At 42.3% G+C, this 16,238-nt stretch overlaps 1 protein-coding gene across 1 annotated transcript in view; it reads left to right on the top strand.

The window, feature by feature from the left end:
• Positions 1-16,238, top strand: part of GLG1 (golgi glycoprotein 1) — a 79,782-nt gene continuing 63,544 nt past the window's right edge. The window contains exon 1 of the mRNA XM_075765493.1: positions 1-366. Coding sequence (XP_075621608.1) covers positions 37-366 — 330 coding nt within the window. The 5' untranslated portion in view covers positions 1-36. The remainder of the gene's footprint in view (positions 367-16,238) is intronic.

Raw genomic sequence — 16,238 nt, 5'->3', positions numbered from 1 at the left:
GGGCGGGTCGGCTGCGCCGGAGGTGGCGGATCCAAGATGGCGCCGTGCGGACGTGTCCGGAGCCGCTGCCCGGGCCCGGCGCTCCTCCTGCTCCTGGTGCTGGCGGCGCGGCCGCCGGCGGCGGCGGCGGCGGGCGGCCCTCCTGCCGTGGGCCCCGCCGCTGGCGGCAGCCTGGTGATAGCGGCGCAGGTGGGGGGGCCGGGCGCGGCGGGCCCGCGGGGTCCCCGCGGCGGCGGCGGCGGTTCGGGCAGCGGGTGGAAGCTGTCGGAGGAGGCGGTGTGCCGGGAGGACGTGGTGCGGCTCTGCTCCAAGCACAGCTGGGCCAACAACCTCGCCGTGCTCGAGTGCCTGCAGGACGTCCGTGAGGTGAGGGCCGGGCTCTGCGCCGGGCCGGGCCTATCCGCGGCGGCGAACAAAGAGCGGGGCTCCGCGCCGCCCGCGCTCCTCGGCCCCGCCGCCGCTCCTCAGGGGAGCGACCCCGGCCCGGGCCGCCCTTCTTTATTTACCTCATGATTTTTTTATTTTATTTGGTTTAAAAAGCGGGGTTTGCGTGCAGGCCGGTACCGGCCGCGCTTCCCGCGCTGCGCCCCCGCCGCTGTGGAGCTTCGAGTGAGGGGGACGGGCCGGCTCCGGGGGTGACGGTGAGGGCAGGGGGTCCCGGGAGCGGAGCCCCTTTCCTGCCGGCACCCCTTTTTATTGGCACCTCTGGGCTCTGCGCTGCCGCCCTGGGAGGAAGAGGTCTCGGTGGGATGGCTTTGTTTTGGCTGTGGTGCCTTACGGCGTTATTCGCTTCCAGGGGTCTGGGGGGAGCTGCCCGCGCAGTGCTGAGGAGAGGTGCCTGGCCGCTTGCAGCAGCGACCTGAGAAGATTATTATTTTTTTTTTTTTTTCCCCAGGTTCAGATTCCCAGCCTCACATAGAGCTCTGCTGCAGAGGCGGTTGTTTTCCAGTGCGTGCATGAAACTAGATATGCAGCCTTTAGACCCGGCTTAGTTTACGCGGGGAGGTTGGCTGGGCAATCTGTGTTGTTCGCAAGCGTCTGTCGTGAGTCGTTTAAGTCTAGCTCAAGAAAAAAACCTGAGTTACCACCTCAGAGTCTTTTCTAGCTCCTTCTTTTCATTCATTTCTTGGTGGTTTTTGCTCAGTTTGAAGGAGCCTTTGGGGGAAGTGTCTTTGGTGAGCTGGTTTGGTGTTGAGGTCTGTTTAATTCTCGGCTTCTCTGCAGTGAAGTCCAGGATTGTCAGGTTAAGTCAGTTTTAATGGCGTTTTATCAAGTGGAAATGCGGTCAGGAAAAACCTGTGCTTGTTTCTCATCCGTTATTGCAGAGACAGCAGATGGCAGTGACTTAATGGCTACTCTAATCAAGGGGAGTCTTGAACTAATAACTGTCAGTGATTACTTCCTGGCTTAAAATCCAAAAATAATTTAGATTTTTATCTAACTTCATGTTTTAATTTTGGGCAGGTAATTTAGTAAGACGCTCACGGCAGGCTTTTTAAATGAGTCCTGATGCAACAGCTCTCACAGTTATAAAATGTTCTGATAACTTGCTTTCTGAATAACTTCTCCCTTACTGTTTGTTCCACCTGTCTGGGAGTTTTTGGGCCCCCGTTATTGAGGCACCCTCTCTAAGAGAATCTCAGAAGTTGCACTTGCGGGAGGTGGCTCCCAAGCTACCAGCCTGCCAAAAAGGCAAGCTCTTGTTGTTCCTTTCTTTCCAGTTCTGGGGCCCCTCCCTTCTCTTTTCTTAGTTCCAGTACTTATTGGTTTTCTGCCATTTTAGCGAGGTGGACGTTTTTCTCATCTAGTTTATGAGCTTTCTGCTGGAGTTTTGTAGACTTACTGAGTTAGGTGGGCTCACGGTGGGGGTGTGTGTGAATGCATGGCTAGGGGTCTGCAGGGAGAAGCGAAAGGTGAAGGGATGCCTCACATCACACTTTCTTTTCAGCAAGTACAAGCTCTGACGTTTCTGCATATCTCATGAAAACTCCACTCTTGAATGTTATGTCTTGCTTGTGGTTTTCCTTTTCCCTTTTCAAAGCCAGCCTTCTTGTCAGTAGCTTGCTGGCTGTTGGTCTTGTCTAGCTGTGATGCTGTCTGATATCTCGTGCCGAAGGTGAATCTTTTCCTGGGGTGACATCCCAGGCATCGATAGGACATCTCGGGGCGTTTTGGATTGAATTTTCACTCTGAAGGTGCCCGTCTGCAGCCTCGTCCTTATTTGTCTGTCAGCCTGTAAAGAGGTCTGTCAGCTGGTCTTAGACTCAACAGTTTGTCTGCCGTAATGCAGATGTGATGGGCTGTATCCTGGTGTAAAAACAACTTCCCAGATGCTGCTTTGAGAAATGAATTCAAATAACTGACTTTAAAGTGTCCCCACTGTTTAACTCTTGATATTTAGACTCTGAGTAAAAGTCATGAGTAATGTAAACGTTGGGGTGGCACATCGGGTGGTTGGGAACAACGGGGTCAGATGTTGTCTCAGACATTTCCTTTGCATTGGAGGTGACAGCAGAGGAAATAAGGGACATATTAGCTGTTACTGTTGTTGATACAAGTTTTAATTTTGACCTTAGAGCATCTGGCAGCTTGTTTGGACAGTACCAGAAAAGTGACAATTACATTTTAAAATGGGTGGGGAAGTAGTCTGAAGTCATACAAACCCATTTAAAAAAAGTCAGGCTATAGTGAATGGAAGATTTGAGGGAGTTGCTTGTGTGTGTGTGGTGGCGTCAGTGAGGACGGTATTTGGACACTGCTTCACTACAAGTAGCAGGTAAAATTTTTAGATGCAGTTAGGCTGCAGAAGCAGCCTTTGTTCCACAGGTCTTTAAGATGATCTTACTTTTCTTGTAAGAAATGTTCATGTAAAGCGGAGAAACTTTCAGTTTGAAACTGATTGAAACTATCCATTGATTTTTCTTCTTAGTGTGATACAGAAAAGCTAGGACACTTTTTAAAATTTGAATAACCAGGAGAAACAACTCCTTGAAACCTTCCTTTTGAGTCCATAAAGTATAGAGAAAAGACAAGATGTGCTTGTTTTGGTAGTCAGTGTGAATGCGAGCATGTTATTTCAGCATCTGCTGATTTGTTAGCGTGGATGTCTTTTAAAGTAAGTCCTGCCTTGCTTTTGCTGGGTAGTCCTGAGTCTAAAGAAACAGGAGTGCTGAGTCTGTGGTTGACTGGTACGGGAGCCTATCTTACAGGGTGAATGTTGAGAGAAGCTGTTTAACACAGGTAGTCAGTAAAAAATAGTTTGAAACAAAAGAAAAGAGTAAATAAAAGACCAAACCAACCCAAACCCATAAATTTTAAAGTTTTAGTTTGAGAGGTTACTTTTAGACTGTCATTTTAAAGTATTATCAACACAGATATTTAAGGACTGCTTATTTTTTTAATTCTTTTTAAAAAAAATCAGACCCCCAGACTGAGATCAAATAGGTTACCACTGATTTTCCACCAAGTCAATGAAATGCTTAATTGGCATAGTGCAGAGCCTGCTTCCGCAGGTGCAGAACTCTTCTGCATTTCAGGTTGTTCAGCTGTTTGAAAGATGGAAATCAAGGGACAGTCATGCTTTTCCACTTTCATAGTGGAAGAATGGGAAGGATGCTCCTTAATTGGAGGCGGCAGTGGTCAGAGCCAGTCAGCTTAAATGTCTTTGACTATAATCAGAAAGTAGAATCAAAAACATAGTTAGCACGTTTTCCAGGTGAATTAATGTCCTTCTAGTTAAAATTATTTGTGCACTGCATGTGTTACTGTTTTGGGTCACTTAAATTTTGTCATCGATATTTTAATTGTTATCCAAATAACTTTATACCAAGATACAAAAAAGAGTAGAACGGTGTGGTGTATACTTCTGTTTATCAAAAATGTGTTTTACAGTGGTTTTTTTCTGAAATAATCCTGGTTGCTAGCCTGTTTCTAGAGGCACTAAAGAGCTTGCATTTCACTCGACATAGTCTTAAGCTCTTTTTTATGGGCTGCTTGTTAAACTAATTTTCATGGTAGTTATAGTATAAATAAACCCATGAAATATTAATATATTTGCTAGGTAAAAAAATTTGCATGATTAATGATGTTTTGCATTTAAAGCATGACTAAATTGTTGAATTTGAGGTAGGAAACATGGGCAGATATGAAAATATCTTAACCAATGTAGCTCTCTTCTGGCTTATTTGTGAGCATAATTTTAATGTTAAAACATACCTTAGGTCTGATTAATCTGTGAATTAACTTGATGTCATAATTCTTGAGCTTTACTTGCATTGTGCTTGTAAAGATTATGTAATATTTAAAGCATTATATCCCTCTATATAATGCTAATGGATTATAGGCTAAACAATTTTTCTAAGATCAAACAGTCACAGTTAAATTGGGATTAGAGATCAAAGTTTTGGCCTCCCGCTACTTTCTTCATCCTGAATGGTTCCATTTCTTTGGTAGCACCTGTATGGCAGGGGCAGTATAATTGAGCCTGAATGCTCTGCTCTCTGGGGAAAAATAAGGTGCTCTCAATGTTGAGGATCAGGTTAAGAACAAAACAAGTTCATCTTAAAGCTGTGTATCTTAAGAATAGTACTTTTGCTGTTGTTTCAGATGCGTAATCAGTGTGAAAGGCCAGAAAATTCATTTTGATGTGATTTACAGATTAGGAAGTGTGTAACATTTGACAGGTTGGCAACTGGCACGTTTCTTCCATATAAATGTTTTATTCCTCTGTATGTACCTGAGCTCTGTAAGTGGTCTGATAAAATACTGCCAGTGAAATTGCCTGCGTTTTAAAATTATAGACGGAAAAGAGAACCTGGGTGGTAACGCATGCTTGGAGTCTTAATCTCTTTTGGTAATACTGTAGTTGTAGGAAAGATGATGTGTGCTCTGTCCCTGTGCTTGTTCTCTAGTTTTTCTGCTTTCTTGGTAAAGGGACTGGAAATGTGAAGGCTTTCCTGAAGCTTTTTGGTTGCACTGAGGTGGGTAAGTGTAATCTGTCACAGGAGCTCGATTTATTTTATTTTTCCCCTTTTATCTCTGTAATTTATTGAGTTGCAGGACGAAGGTTTTGTTTTGACTCAACACGCGACATTATCTCATATTTGAGCACGTACTCGTGTTATTCCTGTCTCTTGCAGCTTTCCCATGCACAAGTGGAGGCTGGCATTTAAAGTACCTTTTTTGAGACGTCTGGGCTGTGGCAGCAAATGACTGTTTACCTGTCCAGGGCTGTGAGTAATTGAGGGCTGCAGATTAAACATACCATGGGGGTGAGCTACTTTTTAGGAAATGCAAATAGTGAAGACACAGTTTACTGAGTTGGCCATCTCCTTCAGTGCTTATAGTTTGTTTTTTGTCCCACAAAACCTCCGTGCATTCTGCCTGGCTTTCAGGTGAACTGTTCTGAATGGGAACTGCTTTTTTTTTTTCTCAGGGTGGTAAGTACGTAGTTGTGAGATGGAGGCTGTTCTGGTTCTCTGATCACTGCTATTGCAAAGGAGTAGGGAGTTAGTATTCTGGTGATGCTTTTACAGTGCCTACAGCATTATCATCTGGTTCAGATATCAACACACAAAGGGATATTTTTTTTTTTAAATGCAATGATCAGAAACCTGGAAAATGTACCTTAAGCTTTGCCAAGGGCTTTGCTTACACCTTCCCTTTTTTCTAAGGGATATTGACCCTGGTGATGATTCAAAGCCACCAGTACAGGGCACCGGAGTTTAAGAACTCTTACATCCTTAAGGGGGGAAAAAATAAAAGAGAATTCTTACCTGTAATTAAAGTTGAGCTAACTTAAAGTAAAAATGTGTTACAATTTTAGAGAGGTTGAGTTAGTTATTGGGTTGTATCTGGATGCTAGACTCTGTATGAGTTGAAGGCTGTAGATATGTATTACAAATTTCCAGATACCATTCTGTCTCGAGCTGAATTTAACGAAGAATTTACAGTGGTTTGTGGCAGATGCAGATTAATTTGAATGCTTAAGACTGGTCCCTCCTGCTTCTAAAATTCATAAAATGAAAGCTGGATCTATCAAAGTCAATGAAAGGGAATTGTTGGACCTAGGAGGAGGGGATTGAGATGATTAAGTTTTGGAAAAAAACCCAACATATTGGCAACAACAAAAGAAAATGATGGAGACGAGGCTGGAACACTCTCTGAAGCTTTCTTCCTGAGGCTTGGCTTCTTAAGTAAGATTAGCAATGTTTTTGTTGTGAAGTTCTTGTTTTCCCTTGTGTTCAGATAGCGTAAGCCCAATTTCCTCATGGCTTTTGTAGTTAAGTCTTAAAGTAAAATTCTAAATACATTTTAAAAGTCTTGATATGTGTTTGGGTTGGTTACTTTGGCATCTGCCTTTGGCTTCGTCTCAAGATGTAGCAATGTTTAAAAGCACCCTTTTCATCTTACTAAAGCTAGAGGGTAAGATGGTCTCTCTCCTGCTAGGTCCTGGACTTACTGTCTTGTGAACAGAGCATTAAGCACAGGTTCTTAGTTCTCCATATCCTTAGCAATCTTAACTGCACCTCTGCTGATCCGAGAGAGTTATTTTTGTGGTTTTTTGAGGGTGTATGTGGTGTGTTTTTTTAGTTTTGTGCTGTTCTTGGCATGCTGATACTTGTGGTAGCTGGTTATGCATCAGTTTGGCTTGGGATGTTTGGCTTAATAAAAGGGATTATCTTACAAGTCTGCTTTCTCTAGCGAGCTGGCGCTGCTGGCCTGCTGCAGCTCTGAATACCGAGGAGGAAAGGAATGGGAATACAAGGGGAGAAGCAAAGTTTGGTGCAGGCTGTGCAGCCTGGGCTTGGCTCGGGATGAACTGAGAAAGCTGTGTTGTGCAGAGGTCCAGTTATGGGGAGGTGATTTACTGGGCCAGATAGCTGAATATATTGAAAAGCAAAGACTTGGTCAGTTGTGACAGCAGGCAGGTACAGCTGGGTCGTGTTTTCCCCGCTTGCATCCCCTCCTCTCTCATCCTGGAGGAAAGGAGATCTCTTAGCTCTGGTGCTGCTTTGGGTTGCCACAGTTGGGACGGAAGGATTTGAGGAAAGCTTATCGTAGGCAAATTATGTGCTGTCTTTATTTTTTAGTATAGTGATAATGTCTAGATATTCTTTATAGTGCAGCTTTCCTGCATGCGAGCACCACTTTCTCAGTGGACTGTGCTTGTTTTAGTCTTTGGAAAATGTATGCTTACTTTTGAAAAAGCTTTGCAGTTATTCTTCCTAGTAATAAACCCCAAAGAACTGGATGAATAAAAGGTCTCGGTAATTGCCTTTTAATTTGAAATCTTGCCTCAAAATAGTGGGGTTTTTTGATCTTCTGACTGATTTAGTTTAAAGGCCTGTGAAGTTGGTTGCTATGGCACTAAAAAAATTCTGTTCTGTTAGCTGATCGTTTTTTGTCATCGTGAGATAACTTTCATTTTCTGGATGTTCAGTTTCTCGGCATGCATAACAGTGTGCTAGGTAAGGAGCAGAGGTCCTCCCTTCCCCAGGTACCAGCTTGTAGCATAATTGCAACCTCTCTTCATCGAGACAGGAGATGAAAACCCGTACTGTTCTACTCCTGAGCAGAGGTGGTGTTCAGAAAAGCTGTGTCCTGGCACGCTGGTGTCTGAATGTCTGCAGCTCCGAGCTGAGGAATTTCCTTCAGTATTTAGAGAGGTGTCTGTCTTCTCCACGCTGTCTTTTTGGGCTGTAGTGCCTGAGTTTTGGGTTTGTTTTGTTGTTTTTTCCTTTGGATAAGGTATCTTGTAGCTCTTACAGCTTTGTGAGCTTAGATTTCATGTGTTTGCATTAGAGTGCATTACTTGGTTGTGATGTCTGAAATTTTGCCTTAATTCAAACTGTACATCTGATGTCTTTATTATTGTCAGTGCTGTAATGTGTGTTACACATCTAATGTCTTTTTTTGCCAGGTAACAGCATAGGGACAAATGAACATTAATCATGCAGGGCAGGAATGTTTATTTGCTGCATTTGTTATTATTTGCATTTTTGCCTGAAAGAATGTTTAAGAACTGCTGAGGTGACAAAAAAGTATTATTTAATTTGATAAGTAGTCATGGTTTCTCTATGTGCCTGAAGTATTTACTCTTTTGCAGTTAGTGGTAGAACTGTGTGCTCTTCTGTAAAAACTTCTTGTAGTTTCCTTATTTGATTCTCAGGAGTTTTGAGTCTCTTCTAGAGAATGCAGCTGGTTAAGTTGATATAATTAAGTACTTATATGTAACAGGGTAGGTTAATAACAAATAGCTGTTCCAGCCCTGCTATGCAAACTCATTCAGGCAAATGTGCTGTCTTTTGTTTAAAAAATAATGCCTAGCTTAATCTGGTGGCAAGTTTGCTGTCTAGATCTCTTCAGTCTTAATAGGAGGCTCAGCAGCCTTCATCATGCTCAGTAGTTTGCTAATTGAGACTTTCTATTCTAGACTGTCCTGTTAGTACAGGGTAAAATACTTTCCACCAAGTGAACTGCAAAAGAAACTCAGCAGAGCGTGCATTCTTCTAAGTGTTGAAGTAATTGCCCCACAAAAAGTTTTGATAGAATTAAAAAAAAAACCCAACCCAAAAACCCCTTCAAACCTGCTTGGCTTGTAGACTTTCTGTAACAGTCCACGCTTGATTTGAGCTGAGTCAACTTTTGTTACACTGTTCTCAGCTGAGTTGAAATAAGATCAGGAAGAAACTTACAGTAAGCTCTTTTATTATCAAATTGAATTTTTTGCTTACATCACTGTCTTTGCGGCCTGTCTAGATATGTTGAAGAATCAGAAAAACTAACCACTTTCAATTAAAATCACTGCAACACCGCAGGTGCCATAATTTACAACATGAATTGTTCATGAGACTGCAGTTCTTTAGCTATGTTCATGGTGATTTAAACAAATCAATATTAATGTGATCCTCTTAGTGTAGAATTCAGACAGGCTAGTCAAAATCTGATCTCCATTGATAGAAGGTCCTGAGTAAATGCAGGTGCAGAGAACTGTTGATGGTGAGTTTTGTCAAGCATTTTATATTGCTATTCACATATGCCAATGTGTTGACCCTGCTGGTTTTTATTTGATTGTTACTTTTGAACTGATGCTACAAGCACTGTATTTCAATATTTGAGACAGGTGAGGGGTGAGGTGCTGAGCCTCTCACTGTAACACAGCTATTCAAATTCATGATGACATCTCCCTTATCTTACTGAAGTCCGTAGAGTTGACTCTGTGTAAGCAATGAGCGTGCTGATGCAATCTTTCTTGCTGCCAGGCTTCGGACCGAAGGTTCAGTCTGCTTTTCAGTAACGTACATACGTTGCAACTAGTGTCATTAAAGAAATGTGGAAAAGTCTTTGAGTCGTGTGTTATAGTTGGCAACTGGAGCTGCATTCTTATTGAGTAGTGTAGAACAACATACAGGAAAATCTTTTTAGCCAGTGTGGAACTGGAGAAACTCAGTATGCCGCTTGGTGTGGTTTGAATGGGAGATTTCTTATGGCAACCTTAATGATCCATTTTTTTCTGCTTAAAACAGTGAGGTGAACTTTGTGACTGCTTCTCAGGCAAGGATTCAGAGGGATAACAGGTCAATGGTTACCGGAGGGAAGTACAGGTTAGAAAATACTTAACATGAGTTGCTGCTGGAAAACAGAGAGCTGAGTCGCTAGCTGCAGCTAGTCAAGATCTTATGAATGTAGTAACATCGCTTACTTTTTTAACTGAAGGCTTCCAGGCAGTGAGCAGCAGCCACCTTCACTTATTTTGCTTCTGATTCATTGTATGAAGCAATGTTATTTTTTAAAGCCAAAACTGAAAAAGCCAAGATGCTAGTTTATGGTGTAAGTCTTCCTTGCATTTTTAGTAAACTGAGCACTAGAATGGGACTCCTGTGGCGAATGCTTGTCCTGTTTCTGGGAATGCCAATGATAACAGATAAGTGTTGCCTGGGAAGGTGTGGTACTAGGGAACATCCTTTTCCCTCAACTGATTCACAGCTCTAAGGTGTATGCTCATTCTAATGTTACCATTAATAGCCTTAATTAGAAGTATATGTGCAAAATAGTAGTTGTAGGAGGGATGTGACTTTGCACTTTTCTTGCAGAACACAAACAAAACCTTGCTGTGTTTCATATTTTTGCTTCATGACCTGTGCTTTAGCAGGCACCGAACGTATGGTGAACCGTCACTGGTAATAGTCTTGTCTCTCACCGCAGACGTAGCAGCAGCGCGTAGGGCAGACTTTCCTGGAGTAACACAGAGTTTGCTGTAGCCCAGGTACTTGGCAGCGTGGTTTGTCTACGTCAAACACGTGCTCTAACACTACATTGGCTTCCTTTCTCTCCGCAGCTCACAAGTAAGGCCTACACAAAGGGGAAAAGCATACAGCAAGCCACAAACTACAGGGTTTTTTGTTTCCCTCCCCTCCTCCAGATATTTGAGAACTCTTCCAGTGTCCTGTTGTGTAAAACCGTAGTCTAAACTTGTTCTGCTAGTGAGAGTGCTGATGGAATTTAAATTCTTCTCTTTGTATGTCACCTCTTCCCGAAGTAATTTCCCCAAATACTTTCCTCCCTTGAGACATTCCAGTGAAATTCATCATGACTTTGTGATGCCCTCAAAGATTATTTAATAAATGTTGTCTTCTAATGCCTAATTTACTCACTAGGGTTCACAGTATCTTAGAATACTTGCAAAAGGCATTTTCTCAAAGCCTTCTAAGAACACTGGAGAGCTCAGGTAGGCTGTGTGATGTTGACATGCAACTGGGAGGAGTATCGAACTTGGATTTCTCTGTTGTGTAATTGAAAAAGGTGAGAATCAGTGCACGAGTCGGTTTATGTGCCAATGGTTGGCCCACCACAGCTGTATTATTCCGTGTGTTGTCTGAAGTGGCTTAAGGTAAATGGAAATAGGCAAAAATCTTCCTATGGCTTAGAGTTGTGCATCATAAATAACTTTAAATAATGTGGCAGCATATTGTTGCCATCTTAAAGTGATCTTTTGTCTATTGGGAGATGGCGTTTGATCTCTGACTTTAATCACTTCTGCATTACCTAGTGAGATGGCTAATTTGGAATTGGGATCCTTTTTAGGAGATCAAAGTTTTGGCTTAAATAAAAAAAAGCCCCTCTGTGAACCTAACATTGAGCCATTCAAGCAGAATAGTGAAAAAGGAAGATGTTAAGAGCAAGGTAGCAGAGTAACTTATAGCCTGTTAGGCATTAAAATGTTGGAGAACCTCTGTATATCTCTGAAACTTTGTCTCAAGTTTTAAGACAGATTATTATTTCATATACCTTGATTGTTCTGATCTTAAATTGGACCAGAAGAGTCTTCCCAAACTGAACTTTTGTTCTCAGGAACCATTTAAAATAAACTCGTGGAGGCCAGCTGATTCTACAATTCACTACCTTGGGAACTATATTGCTGAAAGTACTTCTGAACAGCCCTTTGGAGGTTTGGCATGGTTTTCTTTAAGTTATTTGTTTGTATGTTGCATGCTTTTTGACGCATTAAAAGCCATAAAATAAAATGAATCAAGAGGTTATCTTTGAAAGGTATCTAAAATAATGCCTCAGAGCTGTTGAAACATTGCACGTGAGTAAAATTTGGGCAGTGTGAGTACAGCGCTGTTTGCTCCCATATTTACAGAGCTCATTGTTTTGTTTTGCCCTCTATAAGTTGTTCATCAGTTTGAGTCCTATCCCTTGGTAGCACCATTTTGGGTATGTTTTACTACGTGTTCAGACCTGAGTCCAGGACTTCAGCAGTGAGCTTCCTTCTGTGTACACTGGTGAACGTGAAACCATAAGGACAGGTGAGCCGCATGGGTTGTCACTAGATGATCATCTTTATAGGAAGAGATTGGAGAAGAGGGAGAATTGAACAGCGCAGCCACTTTCCTAGTCATGAATCTACCTGGAAACGAAGGGAAAGATGACAACATCAGGGTTATTTTCCTCTCTGCTTCTAGAAACCGATGTGCAGCTGGGACTCTTTCTTGTCATGGGATACTAGAGCAGTAGGCTTGTGTTGAGCATCTGGGCATGTAGCCATCCTTAATAGTCTGGGTGGACACTCTTCTTTTTTTTTTTTTTTTTTTTAACATGGAATTTTTCATATCCTTTATTATTCAAACATCAAACCGAAGCTATGCTAGCCAAATCAGCTTAATTAAGTATTTTCAGGGCAAGGTACAGGAACTATTATTCTAGCTCACTCTTGTGTGGAAAGTACTTATTTTCCTAGAAGTAGACTGTAATATTCCACGATACAGATAAAAATCACAGAATTGGCCTGATGACAGTGAATACAGTAGCTAGAATGATTGATTGCATAGAGAAGCAAATAAGAGGTTTCTGTTAGAATCTTTTCTTGGATTGCATGGCATATTGCTAGGATTTTGACCGTGGAAGTGTTTATCTTAAGTTCCGATGTTTTTGGTTGGATGCGGTAACAGTAGAAAGATGCTGCTTTTCCCTGGAAGAGGTACATGATCAGGTAAATCTTCCAGAATAACAGTGACTTGGAAAGGATAGAAATCCTTGCTGTCCTGGTGTTCCGAGTAGTGGTAGTTGTTAGCAGCCACCTTAGGTAAAGCACATCTCGCATCTTGTTCTGAGCTACAGCCCTCGTGCCAGGGGGAGAACTTCTTCCACATCAGTTGCCATTCCTGTGGAGTTACCCCCATGGATATGCTCTTAATTTGCAGCCTTGTCTGTTTTTTTGTCTTACTGGGTTGCTCACGCTTGTTCTTTTCCGGGTCTCGCTGTCCAAGCTGAAAAAGTCACTGTAAATCCGACAGGTATCATTTAAATCTGACAGGTATCTGAGGTTGATGACATCTTGGACTGAACCTGGCTGAGAAGCTGTGTTATGATCCTGTGTGAATTTGGGAGCTGCTGGTTAAAATAACTCTGCTTTGGTTTCCTCAGCTACAGTACTTGGCAACAGTAGAATAGTATACAGGCTGAAAGCGTGGGCAAAGCAGCGAGTCTGTCTCAGTGCCGTCAACGGAGGTGAGGGGGGTTTTTTTTGCTTTTCAGCATTACGTGTTCCATAACAGTTCAGCTTTGCACGTATAATCTTTGGAATGAGCAGCATCTCTTAATGGTGAGCAAATTGCATATTTTTAAATTAGTCTCTCACCTGAATGAGACATAACTATGTTCTTCCTTATAAAAAATACATGAACACATTTAACATTTACTGGCAAGACTTGCTATATCAAAAGATAACAGTGCACTGGGCGTAGATCTGAGTTACTGGTATTTCACATCCTTTCTTACTGTCTATTGCTAGCTCTAATCCATGGAAAGCGTGTTGTGAAAAATAAGGAAGACTTTCTTTTGCCTGTAGCATCTCGGAGTCTTAAAAACATTGTGTGGGTTTGAAGTGTTGCTTCATCCTTCTTCTGGAGCAAATCTGCAACTTGTTTTAGTCCAAAAGGATTTATAGGACTACAAGAACAGCAGTTTGCTGCTTCTGTACCAAAATGCCTGAGGCTCTTGTCCAAGAGAAGTGTGATCTGGAGTAGGATATTACTGCATTGAAGAGCTTATTTGTTCTTAGATTTGATATTCACGTGCCTGGTAAATATTTGGGATTTGATTGCCCTAGGCATTTATCCTTCAGGAAAACTGGAACTCCTCCTTTTAATGCGACAGAGACCCCAGCAGCAGCTGTGGAGGAGGGAAAAGGGGCACAGGCAACTCGTCCTCAAATTCTCTAGATGATGTGTCTTGCTAAGTTTCTCGCACGTGTTTATGAAGTCACGTGTAATCAGCAGCCAGCTGTGGATCTGCTTCAGAGTGTAAGAGCCTGAGGTGCGTGATGAATATGTGCGTGATGAATCCTGCTCATGACTTCGGGGATATTGCAGTGATATCCTACCCTTGGCTGTAAGACTGTGGACACAGTTGGGTAGTTTTATCAATGAAACTTGCTGCTCGCTGTTGAGAAGAAAGTGCTCATGGAGAAAAACAACAGATAAAAGTTAACAAAATAACCCTTGCTCACTGGAGAGATGCTGGTGGAGAGGTCACAGTTGTGTTTGAATAACATAGTATGAAACAGTTTAGGATGAAGGGAGCAGGGAGACTGCACTTCCAGCCCCTCAGGCTTGCTTGGTTGCTTGGGTAGGGTGTGTGGGATCCAAACATAAAATTAAGCTACTGAATTGAGTGCAGAACTAAAATGATGCGTATCTCTTAAGTGGTTGTGTTGTAGTTGACTGCTTGTAACCTGTGTGATCAGGGTCTAATTTTTTTTTATAAGGTGTTTGAATTTTTACAAAGTATCCTAGTGAACCCAAGCTGAATTTTTCTCTGAAATGTTTAAGAAATTGCAAGTAATCTGTTGGTTTTATTTTATTTAAAAAAAAAAAAAAAGACGATGTGGTCAGTTCTTGTCCTGGGAGTGATTTCTCTAGATAAAATGGGCCATGTTCAGTACAGCTTTCAAGTACTAGATGCAGCTCTTGCACCCTAAGATCTTACTGCAGTTGATTTGCCTCGTTTGAGTTGTTTGGTTACAGAGCTTTTCTCTGGTTTCATGCTTGTTTTTGAAGAAGGGATCGTCTCAGGGATGCATTTGGCTGGTTTGGGGGAGAAGTGGATAGCCTGTGTTTCAAGTGATAGAAAATTTAGTTTGTCCTCTCTAACGCAGCAGGCCGTGGTGTTCAGTAATGACAGTAATAGTATGGACTAATTATATGTACATTTTAGGCTTTTCCTTTCTGAACTGAGCATTTTTTGTTGTCTGTTGGGGAAGATGATTAAAAGGTTCTAATGAACCCTTCCTGAAGGTTTTTTGCGCTCTTCCAAATGCCTTGTTTGTAAGGTCAGCGTTCCCTGGAGGTTTGCAGGCCTCAGCTGACCCCTGATACCTAGCTCTTGTCCCACTTTTTATGCTGTCTTTGCAATGCATTAAAACCTCAGCAGAATACTTCAAGGGAGAGCGTTCTCTGAAAAAGCCATGTCTCGCTGTATTCTGTCGTGCTTTGTGATACTCCTGGAAAAAGTGTTTTCGGGAGAGGCTGAAACATGATGGCTGGCCGGGTAGATAAGGCTGCTTCAGGTGCTCAGCGTTCTGTTAAGAGTCTCGGTGCTGATGGGATAAAGATGCTCTAAAAGAGCATGTTAGCGTGAGCATCCGTGCATAGGGAGGTAAAACTGAGGCGTGATCTTATGATTATGCGCTGCACTTTATTAACATAAATCATGGTGATGGGTAATAGTTGGAGGTCTAGGCAACTGATGAAGTGAGCACCGATTTGACTTACAGAAGCAAATTAAATCCAGGAGTAATAAGTTTCTAACAGTTGTCTGCTTTACTGCTAAAGGCTGCTGCTCCTGCTGTGGCCAGGGTGGTTGGACAAAACAGTTCTTGTACAGGGAAAATGAGAGCTGGTTTTAGTGTGTTTGGCTGTGAATGGCAGCGCTTAGGAGTGGCGTTGTGTGTTTCAGTGGTCCCTGCTCTGGATAACACTCATCCTTGGAGAGTCTTGGACAGTGTCAGCTCATCCAGGTAAAACCCTGGTGGCTGAAGTTGCAAGTCAAGACCCTTTGGAGGATCTCGAGTCTGAAATCAGGAGGAGAAAAATCTTTCAGTTCCATCTAATAGACATAGGGCAAAGACTTGGTGAAGCCTTGATGGGAAAAGATGTCTGTATTATGGGAAACTGGGCTTAAGGGAGTTAAAACTTGCACCTGTGGCACATAGCTGTGTAAATGAATTCAGATTAGATATCTAGGGAGGCTAATGGGAAGCATGCTTTAATGAACCCTGGCTAATTACTCTGTTAAAGTTCTTGATCAATACACAGGAGACCTCAAGCTACTTGCAGATTGTTTTTTTAAAATTCTGATATATATCTATTTTAAATCTTCTGCATATAATCAAAACAACTGGAGGCACTTGGTTTGTAGACTACTGGTTCACCAGGGCTTTATAAATTTGGAGGCCATCTGTAAATAAAAGCTGAAGACTTAAGCACTTCCAAAAGTATGTATTGTGACTTTTTAATGGGGAGTGCAGATGAATAAATGGCTTGAGAGAGCAGATAGTAGGAGAGAACATGAGTTTTTGGAGTAGTTTTTGCTATAAGTGTATTGAAATGTGTGAGATGATTAGTTGGGTTGCTTTAATGTGTTTTGCTTTAGGGTTGGAACTTGTTTCACATTCTGGTGTAGACCAGACAAGGCAGATGTATGTGGTTTTCTAAAAGAGGAAAGAGTTCTCATAA

Source organism: Balearica regulorum, chromosome 13, assembly GCF_011004875.1.
Source record: "Balearica regulorum gibbericeps isolate bBalReg1 chromosome 13, bBalReg1.pri, whole genome shotgun sequence".
Lineage (NCBI taxonomy): Eukaryota > Metazoa > Chordata > Aves > Gruiformes > Gruidae > Balearica > Balearica regulorum.
The sequence above is the reverse complement of the archived record's forward strand: the minus strand, read 5'-3'. Positions and strand labels throughout refer to the sequence as shown.